This window comes from Caloenas nicobarica, chromosome 10 (assembly GCF_036013445.1).
Source record: "Caloenas nicobarica isolate bCalNic1 chromosome 10, bCalNic1.hap1, whole genome shotgun sequence".
Taxonomy (NCBI): Eukaryota; Metazoa; Chordata; class Aves; order Columbiformes; family Columbidae; genus Caloenas; species Caloenas nicobarica.
This window is the reverse complement of record NC_088254.1, coordinates 20,939,086-20,963,244: the sequence shown is the minus strand read 5'-3', so window position 1 is coordinate 20,963,244 and position 24,159 is coordinate 20,939,086. Positions and strand designations below refer to the sequence as shown.

The 24,159-nt window shown below is 49.7% G+C and overlaps 1 protein-coding gene across 1 annotated transcript in view; it reads left to right on the top strand.

Annotated features, from left to right (window-relative positions):
- IGDCC3 (immunoglobulin superfamily DCC subclass member 3) overlaps nucleotides 1-24,159 on the top strand; it is a 103,697-nt gene that overhangs the window by 42,450 nt on the left and 37,088 nt on the right. Inside the window, exons 3-4 of the mRNA XM_065641337.1 lie at nucleotides 18,799-18,943; nucleotides 22,428-22,558. Coding sequence (XP_065497409.1) covers nucleotides 18,799-18,943; nucleotides 22,428-22,558 — 276 coding nt within the window. The remainder of the gene's footprint in view (nucleotides 1-18,798; nucleotides 18,944-22,427; nucleotides 22,559-24,159) is intronic.

Genomic DNA, 24,159 nt, shown 5'->3' with positions numbered 1-24,159 from the left:
CCTGAAAATGTGGAGATATAGGTCAAAAGAGCTCTGTTCCTGCTGTCACACAGTCTGTCTGGCAACAGGAGCAGTTTGTCCTGGCAGCAGCCTCAATGTGGCCGTTCAGCCGCAGACTGCGGTCAAGGGGATGTGCAGGTAAACCTGTCCACCCCACGGCCAAATTTACCTGGTTTTTGACTCAATCAAACAGAAAATGGCATGACGGCCACCAGGAAATGCAAACTGGCACTAGACCCCTGAAAAAAAAAAAAAAAGAAATTAAACAAAACAGGATTCAAACCAGCCAACAAACCTCGTTTCAGTTGCCTTTATTTTTTTAGTTGCCACCTGAGCTCGGACTGGCTGTGAATACAGATCCGGCTGCTCCTTTCCCTGCTTATTCCAGGATTCTTGCTGGAAAAAGGACCCTTGCTCAGGGGCTGTCAGAGAAAGGGGTTATAAAAGTTTTATTAGTGAAGCAGAAAGATGTTTCCAACCTTATTGTTCCTTGGGAAATAAGAGAAGACAAGACAGATAATGTTTTGCCTCTTTATTAGATTGGGAAATCATCTATAAAGCAGAAGTGTATTTGAAACCGAGCCCCTGTGTTTCTCATGAACGCTGAGTCAACAGCATCCAGCTGGTCGGATGGATGGTTTGCACGACGAGGGGCTTTGAAGGGGCCGTGTTATAGTGGGACGGGTGCTGGAGATCCCCAAAAGGACCAGATGTGAGACGGGAAGACCAGAGCCACCAGCCTGGGGGTCCTTCCCCTTGCAGTTCCTTGCAAGGATGCAGCCAAGTGCTAATATTCGACTGGGACAATCTAGAAAAACTCAGCCTTGGGGGAAACTACCTGCCTGGTGGCTAGATGAGAGCTTATGCATGCTCAGGCGTTGTTGGTAGGACACTGAGGGATAGCAGTGAACCGTAAAACCTCCTTAGAAGCAGCAAGTGCGAGCAAAGCTATGCAGCTGAAAATGTTTTATCATGTCGTATGCCAGGGCTATTAGTCCCCTTCTGTGCTTCCATCAGGCAGCGTGGCAACCAGCAGTGAAGTTCTATCAGATATTAAAACCTGCTTTGGAAATTTCTCCTAAAGCAGAATGCTAAATCAGCCTCTTCACAGTGTTGTTTTTTCTTTTTTCTTTTTCTTTTTTTTTTTTTTCTTGTGCTGTTTCCTGCCTGGCAGCATTACCTTTACTTCCATTTCTCTCTTATTTTCCATCAGCTCTATCTGTAACCATTTCGTGTTTTATTGAGCATGAACGAACGGTGATGCCTTGTAGATGAGTGATATTTTCATCTGAAGACACTTGGTTAATATAAGCCTCTGCTCAGCTGTTATCCCAGTGGTGCTTTGTGTTTACCAACAGATTATTTCACGTAGCTTGAATCTGGAGGCACATTAATTGCGTGGAGAGCTTTTCTCCCATTCTCTCACCCCAGCAGAAATTCTGCTTCTCTTCTGGTGGGACATTACAGACCCGAAACACGATTTGGAGGCAGCATGAGCTGTGTAAGAGCTCCAGCATTGTTCCTGAGGCTGAGCGTAACCCACACTTACCATATGCTACACCCTCCCCTTTAGGTAAAATGGGGGTGTTTCTGCCTCCCTGCAAATGATAGCAGAGGCCGTAATCACTCAAGCTGCTGCTGTGTGTGTCTCTGTGCATTTGGGAATAAAATTTTCCATCTGTGGGAATAGGTTATGAATCCAAAATCATTAGAAAGGGTCTGGGTTTGCCCTTGGTGCTGCAAGCAGGAGCTCAGCTGTCAGCGGCAGTGATGGATCCCCAAATACCTGCTTGTTGCAAAGCATCGCTGCCACCCTGAGAGGTTCCCTGGGCTGTGCAACAGCAGCTGGACCTGAGGATGCTGAAATGGGCCCCGGGGATGCTGAAATGTGCCCTAGAGATGCTGAAATATGCCTCAGTTGTTAAAGATTTGGTTTTTGTTTGGCCTGAGGTTTGCAGCAGCGATTCCCTGGAGGTCTCTGCTGGCTGAGTTCACCCTGGGGAGGTTTATGGCTATTTTTTGGCACTGCTGCTAACAGTCATGGCCAAAGGTATTCAGAATGCCAGCGAGGGCATGGTTTGGCTCTGTCGCTCTGGGTGCAAGGCAGTGAGTGGAGCCTGGCTGCAGGCAGGCAGTGTTGCTCACGGTGTGATGCACACCACAGCAAAACCGCAGCAGTGAGGGCATCTGGTGTGGTCCTGCAGCCCTGTGATGGTCCTTTGATCCTCCCAGGCTCTTCTTCGCCTGCCTCTGAACTCACGCTGATGTCTCTGATCCTCAGGTCAGGCCACTGCAGAGCTGGGTTCCCATCAGTTCTCCAAAGCAGGTGGTGGAGATGAGAAATGAAAAATTCCTGTCTGAAGGCTGACATTTCTGTTTCTGCCCAGGTAGAATCATAGAAGAGTTTGGGTTAGAAGGGACCTCCCCAGCTCCCCCAGTGCCCCCCTGCCGTGAGCAGGGACATCTGCACCAGCTCAGGTTGCTCAGAGCCCCGTCCAGCCTGGCCTGGGATGTCTCCAGGGATGGTTCATCCACCACCTCTCTGGCCAACCTGGGCCAGGCTCTCACCGCCCTCAGGGGCAACAATTTCTTCCTCATGTCTGGCCTGAATCTCCTCTCCTTTAGTTTAAAACCATCACCCCTTGTCCTATGGCAACAGGCCCTGCTAAAAAGTCTTGTCCCCATCTTTCTTCTTGTCCTCTTTTACATACTCCCCAACACCCATTCCCATGCCTTGAGAGCGCTGCGCATCCTAAATCCCCTGTGGCTTGTTCTCTTCTCGCTCTTCATGCAACAGCTGGCAAGGGAAGGGTCTGGAGCTGGACCTTGTGTCCTCGACAAGGTGCTGAGCCAGCCCTTTGCTTCACCAGGACAGCGCTAAATTTTCCCTTGGGATTCAGTGCCAGGCTCTGGCACCCTCATTCTATAGCACAGTGCTTAGAGAAATCAGATTTTTGCGGCAGTAAATGTTCCTCTGGGGTGATGAGTCCTCTGGGGTCCACCCTGCCAAAATCAGCAGGGTTGTTCCTGGGCAGAGATGCTGCTGTCGAACCTGGAACATCTTCATCGCCTTCCCTGCGTATACCCTGTGCACAGCAATTTCCCAGCCGGTCTACTCCATTAGGCCATTACAGGACCATTAGTTAACAAGGCTGCTTTTGAGAGCGATGCATTGGGCAGGCGGTGTTAATCTGGGCTGTCCCTGCTGCTGCAGAATTTGCATCTGGCCGGCGTTGTGCGTCTCGCAGTCGAGAAAAAGGCTGCACTTCCAGATCCCCTCGCCAACAATTCGTCTTGCAAATGAGCAAGGATGGCTCATGCTGAATTCGATGGCCGGGCTGTATCTCCGGGCTGGCGCGGGGTTCGTGGCACACTGCAGCCAGCTCACTCCTCTCTCTTTGCTGCCGTTCACCAGCCAAATTTCTTGTGAGCGGGCCATGCGTCTGCATTAATTTAGATGGCTTAATGTGGGGAGCTTGTCAGCTTGATTTCCCCCGTGGCTCTGGAGTCAGCTGGGGCTCCGGGGCCTCCCATTAGTGTCCAGCCCGGTGCCAGATGGTGGGTGATGGCTTGCGGAGGCTTCGGAGCTGACGTGCCCCATTGTGCGAGAGCACAAAAGCGAGCTGCGCTGGATTTTTTTTTTTTTTTTCCCACCCCACTTCTGCTTTCATTTTCTGTCAGCACTATCACCCTTGCAGCTAGTTCCTGGAGCTCTCTTTATTTATGTGTTTTGTTTCGTGATGGGGAGTGCTGTGAAGTTGCTGGTGGTGCAGATCCATCCATGTGGATGCTCCTCCCTTGTCCCACACGAGCATCTTATGGGTTTTGCTGTTTTCTGTCTTTAATTCCCCTGTATGTGCGTGTGTGGTCCCACGTTTGTTCAAATCTGAAATCTCTTCCTGGATAATTTGGTCACATAAGTTATTAGAGTACCATAGTGAGCCTCCTGGGGAGCCATTATGTACCACAAGGTTTTGTTAAGATAGATTTAGTCGCTGTCGTGGATATTTCTGGTGTCCCAGCAGTTTTTCAGATCTCTAACAGTCTATGCTACAATTACCTGTTTGTTACTGAGTTTTCTTCTCTTTTGTTAAAAAGATGTGCCTGCTTTGGGGTGCAAGTGTGTTTTCTGATGAAGATGCGCATTTCAGGAGAGGGAGGGCTGATTCCCCACGCTTGGTGCGGGAAGGGCTGAACATCCCTGCGGGTGATCCCAGAGATGAGGCTGACGGGGCTTTGGTTCTGATTTCACCAGTGTGCTGCAAACACAGGGGTAAAGCTTGAGTTCAGAGCTCAAAGTCTGTAAAAATGCCCCCCTGAACTCCCCACCATTCTGGCACAGCATTTGACTTCTACCTGATCTCTAAAACCCGCATCACTTTTGCGATGCTGCCATTCCTTGACGCTCAGTATCGCTCCAGCCTGGGCAGGTTTCCACATCCGCATCCCAAACCCTTAACAAACCTTAACTAAAATGAAATATAATGACGACAGGGAGCTTAGGTGGCTAAATATTATCAGCCTGGCATATGGATGTGGAATACAGCTGGGAATGGAATGGGGACAGCAGGTGCATGAGCAGGGCTGGGGATGCAGGGGTGCCAGGGGAGATCGCCCTCTCCCACGGGTGCAGGGAGCTTTTGCAGAAGAGACATGGCCACATCCCTCCTCTGCATTGTAGCTGGGCACTTGCAGGTTTGTATGACTCTCCCATCACTAAGAGCTTTTGAAGGCAAATATAGATATTAAAATTCGGATTGTATGGCTGTTTGAGCATCCAGCCTTTCTTCTAGCCCTTCAGCATGAGCTGTGGGACTGAGCCCTTCTCCGGGCTGGGCATGGGGCGCTTGGTTTCTTATCAAGGTCTTCTCCTGTCTTTTGTCCGTGACCCTGGATTTTGCTGCCGGGGGTTGTTTGGAAGCATGGGTTTGGGGTGATGGAGGGCGTAAGGGACTTGGTGTATCTGCAGAGGGTTTATGTGATGGTTGCCACAAGCCCACAGGAAAATCTGTGTCCCCTACTCATGGGACCACTGCTTGGGGAGTCTGGCAGCCACCCTGACCAGCCCCATTTGTGCTTCTTCATGTGTTTGTGCATCCTAAAACTCATTTGGGGTAAAATATTTGCAAATTCCACAGTAGGAAATAACACAGGCTCTTCCCATATCTTCTGCCAGCAAATCGATAGTCCCTCCTTGTAGCCCTGTGAGCTCATAGTTATCCTGCCTAGGAGCATCCTTCGGGAATTCTGCTCATCAAAGGCTTCTTGAGCCTCATCGCTGCTGCCTTGTGTTACCAGAATCCTGTTCCATAAACGGTACCAAAGGTCTTTGAGAAGAGAGGAGAGGCACCACCTGAGGTTACTGGTGTTTGTCTAATCTATGACAAAAAAGGAAAAAAGAAAAAAAAAAAAAAAGAATCAATATCTGAAGTATATATCTAAATGCCTTAGCAAAATGTTCGAAGCTGAAATTTTGTTTTGCTTGACTGCTCGTTTTAAAAATTCCCCGTGGAAAGGACTTGGTTGTTTCTCCTTGCTGGTAATAGATGCAAATGGAAAATGCTGTATTTTGTTGTAATACAGCATGGAGACTGGATGATGGCAGGTCACCAAGACATCACTCCCCTGTAAACACGGTGAAGTTATCTTTCTGCCATATAGAAACCTGCTGTTGTAAACTATCTTATATGCAGAAAACACACCCAGCGAGCGCAGCCCGACGTGGTGTGGCTGTACACACAATAAACCGCAGAGCCGTGTGACGGCCGTGCAATAATTCAGTGCGTCTTTTCTTTCTGTCCCTTTTCTTCCTTGGCGTGACACTCGGGGACATTTTGGCACTGGTGGGGATTTCACGGGCGATGTTGTCCCACCGGCCACCACGCTGCTCGGCACGTGCCGGTGAGGATGCGCTGAGCCGGGAGGGAGCATCCACCTTTCTTCTCCTGCCACCTCTTTTCAGCAAGGCCTCCAAGGTAATGAGTTTAATTTGATAAACTGGGCCTGGGGTGAGGCGTCGCTGTGAGTTTGGGAGATAAGCCTCCCTGCTTCTTATCAACAAGAAACCGGCCCTCCCTGGAGAGCTGTGTTTTCTGGAATGCATCCGCGCTCCTCGACTTCAGTGATGGTCTGGTGGTAACAAGGAAGATAAAGATGATGAGATTTGTGGTTTGTAACTCTGCCATTGCTTCTTTCCTCTGTGTGACCATCTCCCCACCTTTCTTCAGGGAGCTGAGAGACCTGGGGGATTCAGCCTGGAGAACAGGAGCTGAGGGGAGACCTGATCTCTGAACTGCCTGAAAGGAGCTTGGAGCATGGAGGGAGTTGGTCTCTTTTCCCAAGTAAAAAGTGATAGGACGGGAGGAAACGGCCTCAAGTTGTGCCGGGGAGGTTGAGGTTGGATCTGGGGAACAATTTCTTCCCCAAAGGGCTGTGGGGCATTGGAACAGGCTGCCCAGGGCAGTGCTGGAGTCGCCATCCCTGGAGGGGTTGGGCAGACGGAGATGAGGTTCTCAGGACATGGGGCAGTGCCAAGTGTAGGGTAGCACTTAGACTTGATGATCTTGAGGGTCTCTTCTAACCAAAATGATTCTGTGATTCTTATCTTTACCCATTCTCCTATGTCCTCACTTGTTTTGTCTGTGTGCATGTTTCGGGATGGTGATGTGTCCCCCGGTTGTATTTAGGGTGCTGTGGGATACATGGGGAGGAGAGAGGACTTGCTGTGGGTGCAGAGGTGCGTTTGTGTGCTTCACGTGGACCCGACTTGAAATTTAAGGGTGGGAATGGGTGTCTGGAGGGACCCTTGGCTCTTGGAGTCCAGCCTGTGTTACCCCTGTGCTGTGTCACACATGCACATACATGCACATACGTGTACACGTGCTGCTGTGTATCCGCTGAGAAGCGATGCCGGGGTACAAGCCCAAGTACAACCATCCCAGCAGAGGTGCCGGAAAAAACTTCATATCCCCTGGTTCATGCAGAGAAGTACAATCCCCGTCTCCTCCCAGAGCTCCGGGAGAGAAATCAGTGAAAACATCAAACCGCACCTCCCGTACAGTGAGGCTGATATGCCGGAACGATGAACTTTCTCTTTGAGGTGGTAATAGTTTGGATGGCAGCCAGGAGTGGCAGCCGCGAACGGAAAGGGGGACTTCCAGAGATAAGCTATTTTCAGCCAAAGGGGCTTCTCGCCGTGAAATAAATAGAAGAAAAAAAAAAAAAAAGACGAGCTCGACGTCTGCGCTCGTGTGTCCTGCTTTCGTGGATTTGGCCTATTTTTTGAAGAATGGCTGTAATTCAGCTTGAATTTCCCCTGGATCGCTGCCAGCAAAATAGGAAGCTGTTGCTATTGCCAAGGAGCGAACAGGAATTTATATCTGTAACTCAGCCACAGGGATGAGATGACAGCTAACGGCTTAGCCTCTGCTAGGAGGAAAAGCAGACCTTGGAGGAAGCTGGATTTTCTCAGTATCACAGCAGTTCAGCCTTTTTTACGTCTTTTGATATTATCGCCTTCAATCTGGATCAAGTAACATCATAATGCAGTGGCCGTGCTCATCGCCAAGGGACGGGAGCGGAGGAGCACTTGGCATTTGGGAAAATCACCTGCCTTTGAGTGAAATTCAGAGCTAAAGTGAACAGAAAGGAGCTTTAGAGCAGTCGTTAGTAATGCTAACTCTGTGCCCAACCTGCTGCATTGCTGTGCTCGTGTTCTTTGGCCTCTCTTCTCTCCTCCCCATGTGCTTGGGGATGCTGAGTATTTCCCTTGCAAGGGTGTGAGGTGGCTCCTCAGAGTCAAACAACGCAAATCCATCCTTTTGTGATTGTTTTTCTGTTTAAATAACTTCTTTAGTCAACGTGTGCACTGTTTGCACCTCTTATTTCATTCCTTAATAAAGAAGAGGGCAGTTTATCATGCTGGGCACAGAGTATAGATGTGGTGGAAGACTCACTGTTCTGAAGGATTTAAAGTGAATTTCTGACAGACAGAGACTGTTGTTCGGGTTATTCCCTCCTGAAGCCGGGGTAGCCACCTTTCTGCCCTGCTGTAGCTGCCTTGGGTCTACATGGAACATTTACTTTGTGTCTTGGAATCATAGAATCATTTTGGTTGGAAGAGACCCTCGAGATCAGGAAGTCCAGCCATTAACCAAACACCAGCACTAAACCATGTCCCTGAGAACCTCATCTGTGTGTCTTTGTACAGCTCTTCCCCTCTGTTGCTGGGAGGTTTGCAAATCTAAAATGTTCTAGAGTCTGAGGGATACAGCTGGGACTCAAACCTGCTGTCCAGCCCATGCTGTGCAATGGGACACTGCATTGCGTGAGATACTTTGTTGTGTGAACCACACCACCTTGGACTACAAGATTTGATAAAAATCAGAGAATCGTAGAAGAGTTCGAGTTGGAAGGGCCCTCCCCAGCTCCCCCAGTGCCCCCCTGGCCACGAGCAGGGACATCTGCACCAGCTCAGGTTGCTCAGAGCCCCGTCCAGCCTGGCCTGGGGTGTCTCCAGGGATGGTTCAGCCACCACCTCTCTGGCCAACCTGGGCCAGGCTCTCACCGCCCTCAGCGTAAAAAATTCCTTCCTCATGTCTGGCCTGAATCTCCCCTCCTTTAGTTTAAAACCATCACCCCTTGTCCTATGGCAACAGGCCCTGCTAAAAAGTCTGTCCCCATCTTTCTTCTCAGCCCCTTTTAAGTACGGAAAGACCGTAAAAGATGTGGGACGTCATCTTGGAGGCAGCTCCATGGGCAGGGACACCTCCTCCGGGCACTCATCCAAGGGAATATCAGCATCTGTACAGGGGACACCTTGGTACACAGGCAGAATGGGCTGTAGCTCAATTTTCTATGGATTGGGTCATCCCAGCCGTGCAGGAGCAGCGTGACGGCCACGGCTCAGCGGCATCGAGCACTCGCTGAGCTCCCTTGTCTGGGCAAAACTCCCACCGTGGCGGGGCCGACCCCGCTGCCGGAGCAGGGAGAATGCCGAGTGAATTACCAGCACTGATGCCATTCGCTGTCGGCCCCAATAAAAATGGCACCTTGCCCAAGTCTTCTATAAATCACAGGTTCCATTTGGAAAGGAGTTTTCTGTGGTAATTAATGAGCCAGTATAAAGACATTAAATGGAGAATGTGTGGTGATAGAAAGGCTTGTCATTCACTGAGCCATCTTACCCCATGTGAATAACCACGAGGGAACAAAGGCCAAACTCCTTATAGACTGAAGTGCACTATCTCTGATAGCTGGGAATGAAGTAATTCTCTGAAAATAACAAAGGCGCAGTGAGATACATTAGTAAACTAATTACAAGAGAGCTGGTAAAAACAGATGCTGAAAATTTAAAGCTATTATTGGAGTGATTGCTAGCAGAAAAATGGGGGCTGACAACAAAAAAATTTAAAAATGCATCTCATTTAAAATTCATTAGCCTGCAAATCAGGACAGCTCCCTGTCTGAAAGCGGAGCTGATGGCATTTCTGTGGGCAAGTCGTGATGAAAAGCTTCCTTTCCTTCACCTTTCTGCATCCCACCGTCGCCTCCAGAGATGCCAAAACGAAGCGGGTGCTCATTGGCGACAGGGATGGCTGATGGATTTTCAAACCAGGAGGACTGAGCAGGGATGTTTCTACCTAGAGGTGTTGGAAGGGCTGTGGAGGGGCAGGATGATGCCTTGTGCTGATAAAAAGCAGAATTGCTCGTCCGCACTCGGTATCAGAAGCATTTGGCTGCGAACAAAGTGGTCCAGGGCCAAAACCAGCTGCCCGGGAGCATCCTCTTGTATCATCTCCATCAATATTTGGGAGAGGGATGGAAAACATTATTGTGCAACAAATCAAAATGGTAACTGTGTAATTTGTCATAATTGTGTGTGTCGGAGTAGCAGAAACAGGAGGAGCTGTGGATGGGGATCTGGCAGGACAGACCTGCCTGCTGCCGGCGTGCCGCACACTCTGCTTTGCCCTCGCTCAGCCAGCCTCTCCCCAACTTGCCCTTCATTTTCTCATTATTTCGGCGGCCTGCAGGGGCACTTGAAGAGGATAATTCATAGGTATTTTACAAAGAGCAAACTGTGCTTCAGAGGAAAGCCTGGGAGACGGCAAAGTCCTGAAGAAGCTGCTGCCTGAAGCGAGGTGAGCTGTGGACGCGACAGGAGGGAGCATCTTCTTGTGATGCTGAAGATGCTGCTTTGGGGGTTGAGGACCCTCGGGTGATGCTGGGGTTTGTCCCCCGCTCGAGAAGTCACCTCGCAAAAGCACAGGAGCCCTTCGTGGTGACTTGTACCACCGGGCAGGTGTGGCAGCAGCTGGTATTGCCCGGCCAGCACCAACCTTTATGCCGGAGTGCTGTAATGATGACAGATAACCTCCTCCTGCACTGCAGAATCGCTGGCCCCATATGCCATCCGCCCAGGCAAATTAAGAGTTGTTTATGACATTTAATACTCCCCACTTCCCTCCAGCAGCGGGGTGGCAGGACCACAGGTTTGGCTTCACAAATGGTCGCCTCAGGATACACTAAACGCTGTCATGAGCCGGAGAGCAATTTTATCTTGAAAAATTACTGCAATAGCGCTCCCTGATAAAGGTCTCTCCCAGCACTGCCTCCCTCTTTGCCAGTAACTTCTTCTCTCCCTGAAACCAATTTGAGAGCGCTAAAGGGGCTGTTTATGAGTCGATTCCCCTGCAAAACAAGAGGGTGCTAGAAGATGAATAACCGCCTTGGGCTGTCTGCTGTGCTGCTTTGTGTAGCAGGTAACGCGATGGGATGCTGCCGTGTGCTCTGAACATGGAGGGAACTGAGAAATTTGGTCCGTGGGATTGCCAAGGTGCATCCTTTGAAGGGATTAATAAGGAGAAGAATTGCCTTGTGGGTAGAGCGTGCCGTTGGTACTCAAGGGGTGATGTTGGATTTGGGCTGTGACCATGGATGTCGCTTTTTGTCTTCTGTGCCCGTCTCTCTAAAATGTAAAATGTTTAGAGGAAAGGTAAAATGACCGATCCGTTTATAGGAAGGGTTCGAGGATGCTCAACCCTGTTTTTTTGCTGGGCTTTGGATAGGGCGTTTGTGCTGATGCACTGGGACTTGCTGCTCCATATTTCCAGGCTGGGATGATTTCTGGCTGCAGCCTCCTTGTAGGAGGTCTTGGGGCTGAACTGGCAGGCTCTGGGCAATGTCTCTGCGCTTTTAAATACCAGCTGCCTTCAGGGGTTTCCTCTGGCACAGGCAGCTCCGCTGGCACTCCCCATCGTCTCACATCAAAATAGCGAGGGTGGTGGGGTGTCGGGTGTTGGAGATGCTCCCTGGCATGATGCACCGGTACAGTATGGGCACAGGCTCTCTCCAGATAGTGTGTGGGGGAGCACTTTGTGAGCTTCATAGGAATTGGGAGATATTTCGGTTTAAAACAGCCCTTGGGGTGTGTGGCCCCTGTTTGTTTCCATGCATGGTGCACAGACTGCATTTATCCAGACAAAAATCTTTCCCACTCAGGGGAGGGTACCCCTCCATCAACAACCGATGGTGCTGTAGTTATTTTTCCAATAAGTGAACTATAATCAATACTATAAATCTACTAACTGTTCTTTAGGACTGGGAGATTGGCTTGGAGGCGCATGTGGTTGTGCAGGAGGGGCTGGGATGTGCTGGTGATGGGGAGCACATTCAAAGGAGCCTCAGTTCAGTTTTACTGTGTTTAGTTTTGGGCCCCTCACGCCAAGAAAGGCCTTGAGGTGCTGGAGCGAGTTGAGAGAAGGGAACGGAGCTCGTGAGGGGCTGGAGCACAAGGGTGATGGGAGCGGCTGAGGGAGCTGGGGGTTCAGCTGGAGAACAGGAGCTGAGGGGAGACCTTCTGATCTCTGACCTGCCTGAAAGGAGCTTGGAGCCAGGGGGGGTCGGGCTCTGCTCCCCAGGAACAAGCGCCAGGAGCAGAGGAAACGGCCTCAAGTTGCGTCGGGGAGGTTGAGGTTGGGTCTTGGGAACAATTTCTTCCCCCAAGGGCGGTTGGGCATTGGAACAGGCTGCCCAGGGCAGTGCTGGAGTCACCATCCCTGGAGGGGTTGGACAGACATGGAGATGAGGTTCTCAGGGACATGATTTCGAGATGGACTTGGCAGCATTGGATTAACAGTTGGACTCAATCTTAGAGGTCTTTTCCCACTGAAATGATTCTGTGGTCCAGGAAAAGGAGCAGAGCTGCACCACGGGCATTCAAAGTTTTTCCAGGTGCCACAATAAAGTCCTTGCAAGGAGCCATCCTCCTCCTCCTTCTCCTCCCAGCCGTGGTCCTTCCCTTGTGCAGAGCAACCAGGGACCCCTGAGCACGTTCCCTGGAACTCCAGTCTGTGTGCAGGGGAGAGGTGCTCACCACCTTTGGATATTTCTCATCCCCATGCAGAAGCAAACCCCTCAGGGCTCTCTGCTTTTTTCCACTTCTCCAAGTACCAAAACAAAACAGTAAATCATGGACTGGTGGAGTCCATGGGCGCTGCTTGTTGCAGCGCAGTGGAGAGATGACCTGAGCTTGGATTTGTCTCGCAGTCATTTGACGTCTTATGCAAAAAATTGAGAAGCCGTAGTCCCAGATTGGGCAGCAATTTGCTTCTTGGTGGACCTGAGTCATGAAGCGGTGGATTGTTTTTTCCCCTCCTCTTGTAAAACATCTGTTGCACGTTCCCTCCCGTGGGCAGCTGCTGTGTCCCATTGCGAGGCATTAGCTCGGTTTTGTCCCTTTCGTCCCCATCCCAGGGGCTTTGGGCAGGGGGGGCAAAAAACAGGCCAGGTGGAGACTTTGCTCCTCAACCAGAGAAGTTCATCTCATGGGGTGTCTTCTCAGTCTTGTTTAAATTATTTCACGCAGCTTTGATTGAGTGTGGTAACGCCGCAGACACAAGGATGCGAAATGCAGAGAGGCTGGAGAGCCCAGACCATCTTCCATCCCCGCTCTGAGCAGCTGTATCAGCTCCAAAGGGAGAAAACGACAGCCAGAGCGAAAGGGGAATAAGCATTTGTTTGCAAATATTGCAAATAAAAAGCATACAGAGCTGACGCTCTTTCCCTCTACATCTGCCCAGCACAGATTGAGATGAGGCTTCCTCCCTCTCTCATCTTACCACCTATTTTGGTTCCTCCGAAATGAGCTACATTCCTCCAAAGTGTCTTCCTTGCTTCAAACCCTCCTGAGTCTTGCAGCCCATTTTCTTTGGAGATCTGAGGCCCAGTGCAGAAAATAGAGATTTGAGATTTTCGCCCCTGTGATTTGTGGGCAAGGGGCAGAAGGGATTTTCCTCTGTGGTGGGAGAGGCATGGATGCTCTTTAATATTTCCCTCCCTTTCCAAAGCTGAGAGAAAAGGGGATTTTTTGTTTGTTTGTTTTTTTTCTTCCCTTTAAGATGTGAGCGAAGGCCCCTGCTCCTGCTACTCCTGTAGAATTAAATAGATAAATGGGCGGCGCTGTTGTTCACGCTTCACTATGCACAAAGCAACTCGCATTTGAAATTGGGCTCATGGCAGTTCAGCAACAACCTCGCACAAAAGCATCATTAGACACGCAGGGCCGGTCGCGGGCGCAGAGGCTGCTCTGCAGCTGGAGTAACCACCGGGGCGGTTGTGACATGGGCTTTTTTAAAAAAAAAAATCTTTATAAAAATACGTCTTGAAAGAAAAAATGTAGAGAAAGAAGATGCAGTGTCTTTTTTTTTTTTTTTTCTTAAAGACTTGGGAAAGCATCCCCATTTGAAAGCAAGGGGGGAAGAGAGGAGAGGATGGGATTTGTGGTGTCTGTACGCCCCCCGTCTTTTGTGCTGACTCCTTCTTGTAGAGGAATCCTCCATTTCCAGAGTACCGAGTGGAGCAAAATACAAGACCTGTGTCTACTAAGCCTTTGCCTCATGTCCGTCTTGAAAATATTCCCTGGCCAGTTGTTAACTTAATGGTGGAAGTCTCCCAGATCAGGAGGGCCTTGAAGAAGATGTAATCCCTCTGCTTGCTTTGGGGCAGGGAAAGCGTTTGGGAAGGAGTCGCAGTGCCAAGGAGGATGGGGGCTGAATAAACCTCACAGATACTGAGGTTTGGTTCTGCTGGAGCTCTCAGCCCTGATTTGAGAGTGGTTTAGGTCTGGGTTTAACTGGCACGGTGGTCGTTGCGTTTTAAAAACGACCCCGACTTCTGCTGATCTGGTTTCATGGTTTCATTAGTAAGTTAGAAAATTCAGTATGAAAAACAGTAGCTATAGAATCACAGAATCATTTTGGTTGGAAGAGATCCTCAAGATCATCGAGTCCAACTGTTAACCCACCCCGGCACTGCCCCATGTCCCTGAGGACCTCATCTCCGTCTGTCCAACCCCTGCAGGGATGGTGACTCCAGCACTGCCCTGGGCAGCTATCACCAGCATCAAGATGGAGCAACTCTTGGAAGGACTCAACTCTGCCCATGCCTTGTTCTCTTGCACTGGGAAAACTATTTTCCTCCCAGACTTCACCTTCATCAGCTGGAACAGAGCTAACGAAGCTTGTCCTCCTTGGCAGGGATGTCTGAGAGCCCAGCTACTGGAGGCTTGTCCCCATTAAACTCTTGTTCTTTTTTCTCTGGTAACTTTGAGGCATTTTAACCGTGTGCCTGCACTGGAAGAGGTGTGAATTTAACAGGTTGGTGGCAGAAATGTAGAGAAAGGGTCTTCCCTTGTGGGCTGTTGTTTGGGAACTGCCTGGTGTCGGTGAGGATGCTCAGCTCCTCCCCAGCATCCTCCCGTGTCAGATCCAACCTGGGTATCCGTTTCCCCCTAAGTAATTTAAAAGCAAAAAGCAATGTGATTACAGAACTAGTTGGGCTTCCCCAGTACTCCTCTAACACCAGACTTGGCACTGAACCTTTCAAGTCTTCTTCATCCCCTTGTGCCTGCAGTTGATAATAATGTTTGCATTTTAATGATTTTAACAGGCCTGGGATTTGCTTTGACATAACAAGTTAACGTTTTCTTTTTCTATATCAAATCTAGGCCAATCTCCAGCTTAGCACTAATGCTGTACTGAGCAAAAAAGGATTGGCCATTAATGGTTTCAATTTAGTTTTTTATGGAGTAAAGGAAATTTCACTCGATACCTATTTTTATTTTTATTCCATTGGCCTTTCCATGGGGCCTGTTAGGATGGAGAGAGTGTTTGTGCTTTGATTAGAGGAGACCCAGCAAGTTCATTTACCAGAACAAATCCTATGTGAATATGGATGAGCAGAAGAGCTGCTGCTCACCTGGGCTGTGTCGGTAGGAGATGCCTTCAGGGATTGCGTCCTGGTGAGGGTTTGGTGGTGGGGATCCCAACCATGGGATTCTCTTTAGGGGAAGAGCCTCACCTGTCATCCAGCCTCATCCTAGTTGAGGTCCTCCATGATAAAACATGGGCGAAGAAGAGATGAAGAGTATCTGCTTTCCCTCGTGCGTTAGCGTGGCTGTAGACAACTTGGCTTGAATGTAGCCTTGGCCAACGTCTCTGGGAGAAGGTGCGCCCATGCCTGCAGCATGGGAGGGCTGCTAGGACCATTCCACATCTGCTGTGAGCCCCTTTTATTTTGTTATTCACTGCTCTGTGTGTACCGATGGCCAAAAGCCAGGTGTGATGATAGTAGAAGCTCTGAGGCACTGTGGCTTAGAGCATCAACATGGAGCAATGAGTGTGCACATAATTTAGGTGCGATTTTATACCTTGATGACTACCCTACGCTCACTGTGTGTGTGGACGGTACTGTGCTACATGGAGATGGCAGAAGGGAGTTTAATGGGAGCAAGGTGACACTTACCCTGTCCCATGACAGCAAAAAGGGACTTGGGGCGGCCCCAGTCCCTCCGCTGGCACATGGATGCGGCGTTGCCGGCCGGCAGATCCGCGGGCAGATGGATCAGAGGGTACCTCCCCTCTTAGGAGCTGGCGGGTGAATATTGTGATTGCATGTATTTATTTTTAAAATGATGATGGCCATTAGCATAGAAATGAGCTGCAGCTCCCTGGCTGCTGGCCAGCCTCACCCGGGCTCTCCTTCGTGGCAGCTGAAACAAAAGCACTGGGCTGCTAACGGGTGGCAAGTGACAAACAGGAGCAAACACTCCACCATATGAGTTTGTTACGGTCGGCTGGGACATATATAAAAACCTCACGTGTGTCAGGAGAGATTTAGCCCCTCCGAGCAATGTCCTGTAAAGCAGTTTCTATCCCTCTCCTCTCCTTACACCCAGTGATTTATTTCCCAGCTGAAAACAGCTTCCCAGGTAATCACTCGCCTTCAAGTTTTGTTGCTGTTTTACAGGACGTGCTACAAGAGCTTTTGTCTCTGCAACTGTAAATAAACTCGTAAACCTGTGTTAAAAATAGCATTTTGTAGCTCAGCGCATGAATTTTTAATGCATCTTCTGCAAGCCAGCTGGTCTTGGCAAGGGTCGCAGTGTTTCCTCAGCATTTAACATAAAACTGTGCTTCAAAGCCACATTATAGGGTCATTGAAGAGCAATATTTTACTTAACTTCCTCATAACTGAATTATTTATAACTTTGCATGTTTTATTCATGATAAATATTAATACTAGTGTCTTTAAGAGTAGAGGTTATTGCTGCAGTTTTACCTATCAGAGGTGATATTATTGAAATAAAGGAACAGCGATGAATTCTGTAGCTAGCAGAGTGAAGTCTGTGCTGGGGCTGTTCTCATTCACACCTCCCTCTTCTTATCAACCCCGTCAGCCACCGAAAATCCTCAGCGCTGAGCATCTGTACATTTGAGAGGAATTTTCCTGCAGGCATCTGAGTTTGGTGGGTTTTTTTTTTTTTCCCCTCTGTATTAATGAGCTTTGTGTCTTTCTCATTAATTCTTTTATTCATTTCTTGGTGAGAGTTCATAAATTTTGATTGCAAGATGCTCACCCTGGTCTGAACCTCCCAGTGGCAGCTTTGAAATGTCCTGCAGGCTCCCTTGAGCTCTCCTGCCACGGGCACCTCTGGACCCCCTGTTTTTTGGAGCATCCCTTGGAAAGGGAATCGCCTGGTGTGGCAGAACCCCCCCAGCAACCTTTAGGCTCCTTCCCACATCACTGAGCGCTCTGAGCCACGAGCAGTCTCATTTCAAGGCTGAATCTGTGCAAACTGGGTAAATTGCTGTTCCGCCATTGGGCTTCATCCTTTACCAGAGAGGATATTTGCATTACCATAGAATAATGGATTAATTTGGGTTGAAGGGCCCTTCCCAGCTCCCCCAGTGCTCCCCCTGCCATGAGCAGGGACATCTGCACCAGCTCAGGTTGCTCAGAGCCCCATCCAGCCTGGCCTGGGGTGTCTCCAGGGATGGGGCATCCACCACCTCTCTGGGCAAACTTTCATCTTGGGAAAAGGAAATATAATTTTGCGTGATCTTTCGTCTTGTGCTGGTGTGTTCCCATCACACTGGAGCATTGCGTGGCTACCTCCCTTTCCTGCTCCCATCAGTGCATCGCGATGTGGGGCTGGTTTCCCGTCCCAAACCTTCCCAACCTGACACTCGTGCGGGGCCGGGGCTTCACTGCCTGTTACTCGATCAGCTTAACAAATCTGCAGTCAGTGGGTTGAGAACGGTGGCTGGGGGAGCAGCGCGGGTTAATGCAACACATATTTAATGTATGATTGCTAATGGCCATCTCCCATCTGCCCGAGCCCAACTGGAGTTTGCAGATGAATGATTAAGCTGCCCTGACACAAACGCAGCTTATTCCTTAGCAGAGGTACATTCATTATATGTGATGCATGTAAAAGGGGACGAGGCTTTCTTGCTGGGGGGGGGGTGTTGTTGGGCTGGGGTGGCAGAGCAGGAGACTCTCTTGGAGTTTATTTTGTGTGATAGCGTGAGAGATCTTTCCACAGATGCGGCGCTGTGAATGAATTATGAGCTAAATAACCACTGGGATGTTTATTATCCTTGAATATGTTCATTGCAGAGTCAACAGGCAGCACCTTCTAATTAATTAATAGTAATAATTACTGTATTATTTATGTAGCTCTAACAGCATGCCCAAGTCTTTCCGCACGATGGTTACAGCTGAGGCTGTGCTGAGACGGGCTGGTCTGTATTTATCCTGTGTGGGCACGCTGAGGTTTCTCATTCATCGTCGGGTGGTCCCAACCCTAAACCTCTCCGTTTGCTGAGCTGCTGAGCTCTTGGCAGCGGCTCTTTCTGGAGCCTGTTGGTCCACGGGGTGGGGATGTGGCCGTTCCTTCTGTGGTGCTGGAAGGCAGAGTGTGCAATGAGCTGGAGCAAGTACCAGAGATGGAAATCAAGGGCTGTAAGTTTTACTGGGGTGTCTGGGAGCAACTCTGGTCAAGACATTTAAGCAATATGAGTTTAGGAGTCAAGCCATGCACATCAGAAGGATATTGACAGCAGATGAGACACTGGCAGCAACAGAAAGGATAGACATCTCTTTTCTGATGTGAGCTTGGATCCAAAGCCTGCTGTGCTGTTGAGAATGACCTCCAATAAGTGCCAGAGCATCTTGCTCCCCCCATAGACCTTGCTGTGGAGCCTGTGGGTCACAAAGCACTGTCTGCTGTCCCGGTTGAGTCAATCAATGTGCAGAGGGAAACGTATGTCAAGAACTTGCCACCAGTCTTTTTTCTCCATGCAGGAGGTTTGGCTACAAACCAACCTTCTGTTCTTGCATTGTGATCCCATTTGCTGTCTCTGGCAAATTGGCGTGTTTCTAGGCCATGTGAAGTTATTGGCAGTGGATCTCTTTTCACGCGTGAATATTTTTATCTCTCTTTGTGTCTTCCAGCGATGTCCGACTTCCACATCCACCCTCAGAACGCGGTGGTGGAGGAAGGTGGTGTAGCCAGATTCCAGTGCCAGATCCATGGGTTGCCCGAGCCGGTCATCCTCTGGCAAAAGAACCGCATGCCAGTCAACACAGACAACGAAAGGTAGGACATGTGCAAATCACAGAATCACAGAATGTTAGGGATTGGAAGGGACCTCAAAAGATCATCCAGTCCAATCCCCCTGCCAGGGCAGGAACACCCAGATGAGGTTACACAGGAAGGCACCCAGGCGGGTTTTGAATGTCTCCAGAGAAGGAGAATCTACAACCCCCCTGGGCAGCCTGTTCCAGTGTTCCGTCACCCTCACTGAGAAGAAGTTTCTTCTCAAATTTAAGTGGAACCTCTTGTGTTCCAGCTTGAACCCATTACCCCTTGTCTTACTGTTGGTTGTCACCGAGAAGAGCCTGGCTCCATCCTCGTGACACCCACCCTTTATATATTTATAAACATTGATGAGGTCACCCCTCAGTCTCCTCTTCTCCAAGCTAAAGAGCCCCAGCTCCCTCAGCCTTTCCTCATAAGGGAGATGCTCCACTCCCTTCATCATCTCTGTGGCCCTGCGCTGGACTCTCTCCAGCAGTTCCCTGTCCTTCTTGAACTGAGGGGCCCAGAACTGGACACAATATTCCAGTAAACCATGTGCAAACCATGTACTGCTGTCCTTTCTCCAGGTAGAAAAGGTGGCCAGGCTTGCTCTTGCTCTCACAGTTGTTCTGGGACACAACTGATCAGGGCTGAGGGTCTTGGCCAGCATTTCTGCCATGGAACACTCTTTCAGTTAATGTCGTGGGTTGTCTGGGCTCCTTCTGGTCAAACACTGTGTAGAAATACTAACCTGGCGAACAGGAGGCTGAGGGGAGACCTCCTCATTCTCTACAACTACCTGAAAGGAGGTTGTAACATGGAGAGTGTTGCGCTCTTCTCCCAAGTAACAAGTGACAGGACGAGAGGAAATGGCCTCAACTCGTACCAAGGGAGGTTTAGATTGGATATCAGGGAAAATTTCTTCCCCAAAGGGCTGTGGGGCATTGGAACAGGCTGCCCAGGGCAGTGGTGGAGTTGCCATCCCTGGAGGGGCTGAACAGACGGAGATGAGGTTCTCAGGGACATGGGGCAGTGCCAGTGTTGGGTTAACACTTGGATGTGATGATTTTGAGGGTCTCTTCTAACCAAAACGATTCTATGATTCTATGATCTCCCAGGAGAGGTAGATAAAGCCCATTAGTTGATTTTGGAGGGGGCAAGGCATTGCATTGATCCCCCCTGATCAGCTCTCCTCCAGGGTTACTTTCTAGCATGAAGAGCCCACCCAGCAGTCCTAGCAGAGCTGGGATAGCTTTGGCATCCTTCATCCCTCCATGGCTCCATTTTGTGCAATTCTTTCCAAAACAGATCCCTGATTTAGCGTCTTCCACATAGATCCTGAACTCCTGCAAGTACTGAATTACACCACAGAGAGCATCCCTCGCTGCCCTGGGCTGATGTTTCCCATTCCATCCTCAAGAGAACCTCCAGCTGCCCCCCTTCCCCAGCTGAGCCCCTGGACAGCACGTCCTCTTTTCCTGTGTTTGAGAAGCTGCTCCTTTTGTATGGGAAACGTCTCTCATCACGGTTTGATCCTCTGAGCAGCGGTGGGGCTCGGGTGAGGACAGGTGGCAGGAAACGTGTGCTCCGTGCCGGCAGCCTCCGGCGGTCCCAGCTGCACCTCGGGAGCTGCACAACCGATGGCGCGGGACAATCGGTGGCAGCACACCTCGATGGGCAATTGAAGTCCGCGCGTTGGGAACGGGAGAAAGCAGGAAGCTGGAAATATTTTCCTGAAAGCCTCTATTCTTAAAAATGTCAATTCTGCAGCAGAATGCGGTTGGGTTCTTTGGAGGCAGGAGAACACACGGGGGCTGGAACAATGCCTGACCTTTTCAGCGTTACGGTGAACTTACGGTAGAAGGACCCAAGAGGCCCAACCCTGCCGTGGAAAACTGCAACTGTCAGGTTTTGTTTTTCCTTGCGTTTTTCATTTGAGCTTTTTTTAGCCCAGCACAGGCTTGATTTGTTAAACTTGATCTCCTCTGACGGCTCCTCACTCGCACAAGTGCTAAAGTGGGGATGTGGAGAGCAGGGCAGCTGGTCCAGGGTGGTGTCAGCAGAAGTCAGGGGTACAGAGCTGGGCCCGACGCCTTGTGTGCATCCCGATGAGATGCTGCAGGATAGTTGAACTTCCCCTGAAGTCCTTCACGCATTATTGCCTCTTTCCAGTTGAGTCCAGGGTCATAGGTGTGGAGATGGTCAGAGATGGGGCAGGGATTTGAGAGTGAGCAGGAGTTCTTTTCTCCAAGGCTGAGGACCCCCAAGACTGAGGAACCAAGACTTTTCTCCAACCCAGACATCCCCAAGTCATCCTCATACCCACTGCTTCTCCTCCGGGACAGGGAGCTTGCCCAAGCCCTGGAGCACATGGGCTTGGAGCAGTTTCCCTGTGTTCAGTGTCTTGATTTTTAACAGATTTGGCTTTTTGTATTAGTAAGGTTACTGGGGAAGGTTTTTATTGTCAGCTCAGTAGATTAATCTCTGACACCAACAGGTCTGGGTGATGAGGGTTGCTTCTCAAACTGAATTGGATTTCTGCATTAATCACGCTTTGTGCATTTCTGTGTATAAAGTGCATATAAATTTGTATGCCGAGTCTTGCACTTGGAGGCTTTGAAGGCAGAATAATAGCTTTGGAATTGAATCTTCTAATGCTGTGAGCAGATTGTTAACAAAAACGAAGGCTTATTGTGGTATAATTCATCCAAAACAATGGGCATTTTAAAGTCCCGGAGAGATTGCAATCAACTTCGGGACGTGTAAAACTGATTGCTGCCATCCTGCCGCCAACACCGAACCGCGCGTTTGGAACCCGGCACGGGGAGCAGGTTATAGGCACTTAACCATATGCTGATATGGAAAAAAGATATTCTTCATCTTCCAGGCGGAAATGGATTATTAACTCATCACAGTGTAATGACTTACTACCAGCCAATTTAAACACACGGTTGCCAAGCAACGTGTAATGTATACATATATGTGTGTGTGCATGCATGATTTACATATATCTACGTTTTCAATATATAAAATACTTATTTATATTCATGTATGCCTACTTGCTGGCTATTTTAAACATGCATTTCCATGCATTTGAGGTTTTAAGAGCAGACGTGTCCCCTGATGTTTGTTCATGGTCACTGTGCTCCAGCCGATGAGTGATAACTCCCACGTCAGCTGGATTCACATCCCAAAGCTTTTCCACAGCTTAACTAAGAAGCTCCTACTTTGTAGCCTTCCAGCAAAAGTCATCCTTTCTCAAGGATGCATCAGAAAATAAAGAAAGGGAACATGCCCCCTGTAAAAAAAGACCAGATGCTCAAATAGCCCCAAAAATAAAGAACTGATGCAGTGATAAGTGTGGGCTTAGCATTGTTGGGGTGGGATTGGCATCTCTGCACCGGGATGTGGGGAGCCAGCACCTCCCTCCATGGGTGCACAGCCTTCTTTCGCATCGTGTCCAGCTTTGCAAGTTTTTATTTCTGCCTTTCTCTTCCCACAGGTACACGCTGCTTCCCAAGGGTGTCCTCCAGATTACGGGACTGAGGGCAGAAGACAGTGGGATTTTTCACTGCGTTGCCACCAATATTGCTAATGTGAAGTTCAGCCGGGAGGCCAGGCTCACTGTGTCAGGTTAGTACCGGTCAATGCTGTCCTGACCGTCGTTCCATCTTTTTCTTCTGTTGCTGGTCTGGAGCAGGACAGTCAGAGGTTCAGGCCGACAGCACTGAGAAGCATCTCTCTGTCCAGCCATAGCGCCTTCCTTTTTCTGGATTCTTATTAGTTCCTGCCAGATCAGTCCATTTGATAGCAGATAAATAAATCTGTCTCTCTGCCTTTACATTAGTGCCAGTTTCTGGGTAGAGGGAGGACAGTGAGAAAATGAGTTACAGCAGCTTTACATTAAATAAATTCTTTTGGAAATGTGGAAGATTCGTCATTTCCTTATGAGATCTGCCCACTCTGGAAGTAATTGCAGCACACAGGGTGATCAATTATTTATCTAATGGGGGAATTATGTTCCGTAGGCTGTTAGCATTGCACTACAACTGAAGCGGGCTAACTTTTCTTTGAAAGACGAGAAGGAGAAGGCCTGAGCACCCCAGGCTGAGTTTGACTTGGTTCTCCATCCACATTTGAAGTCAGTGACTGAAACAGGTTTTCACCTCTGGAAGCTCCAGCTGAAGAAATAACGGTGCATTATGGTTTCCTCTCCAAAAAAAGGGGCCAAAATTGCATAGCTGCTGTTTGTTTTCATGCTGGCAGAGGTAGGATGTGATGGAGCTATGGGGGCAAGCCAAAGCAACCCACATCCACTCTTTGCATGCATGCAGGTTTGGTCCGTTTGGGAAAGCACAGAAAGTGACACATGGGAGCGATGACCGTGGGCACAGGGAAGGAAGGATCAGGGTGCAAACAGCACGTTTCCACAGCCGTGCTGCCCTCCACTGAGCTGCCCATTGCCCATCCTCTGTCAGCTGTCCCTGTGGGACCCGAACTGATCTCCTGGAGCCCTTTCCAGCAATAACTCAGAGAGGAGGAGGAGGCTGGCTGCTTGCAGGGGATGAAGCAACCTGCTGGCAGCACTTTCTTTCCTCTCGCTGTCAGCGAGCGGCATGGACGCATCTTCCAGCTCTACTGATTGATTATTTTCAAGTGCCTGCTTAGCGGAGATGCTTCCGCGGGGCTGACTGCCTCTCTGCACTGACACCTTTCCAGCGTGAGCTGCAGCTCTCTCTGCTGCCGTGCTTTTAATCAAGATCTAACAGACGGTGCTGGCGATGCTCCCGTCCCTGCTAGAGTCCCTGTCACCGCTGGCGGTGCCGGGGACCTCCCCGTCCTCGCCACGATTGCTGCTGGCAGAGTCCCTGGGGACCACGTGCATCATTAGAGTCTTTTTCCCCTTTCAAAACAAATCCCCCCTCCGCGTTGCCCTGAACCCTGTCGTGCTCCAGCAGCACTCGCCTGCCACGAGACCCTCGTTTTGTCACTCCTCGCTTCCCGACCCTGCAGCAGAGAGCTTTTCTGGTTGGAGAAGGAAACCTCCTCCTCGGTGGTCGGGCACAATCAGCCCCTTTGCACGATGCTGGTGTCCCGTCACCATGTCCCTGTGGGGTCCCCATCCCTGCTGTCCCTGGAGCTGCCACTGCCGTGGGCGTTTTGCTCAGCAGCAAAGCGATGGGGCCATTACGTGGCCTTTGCAGGAGAAGGTGAGCAGCCGTGGAAATGTTTCC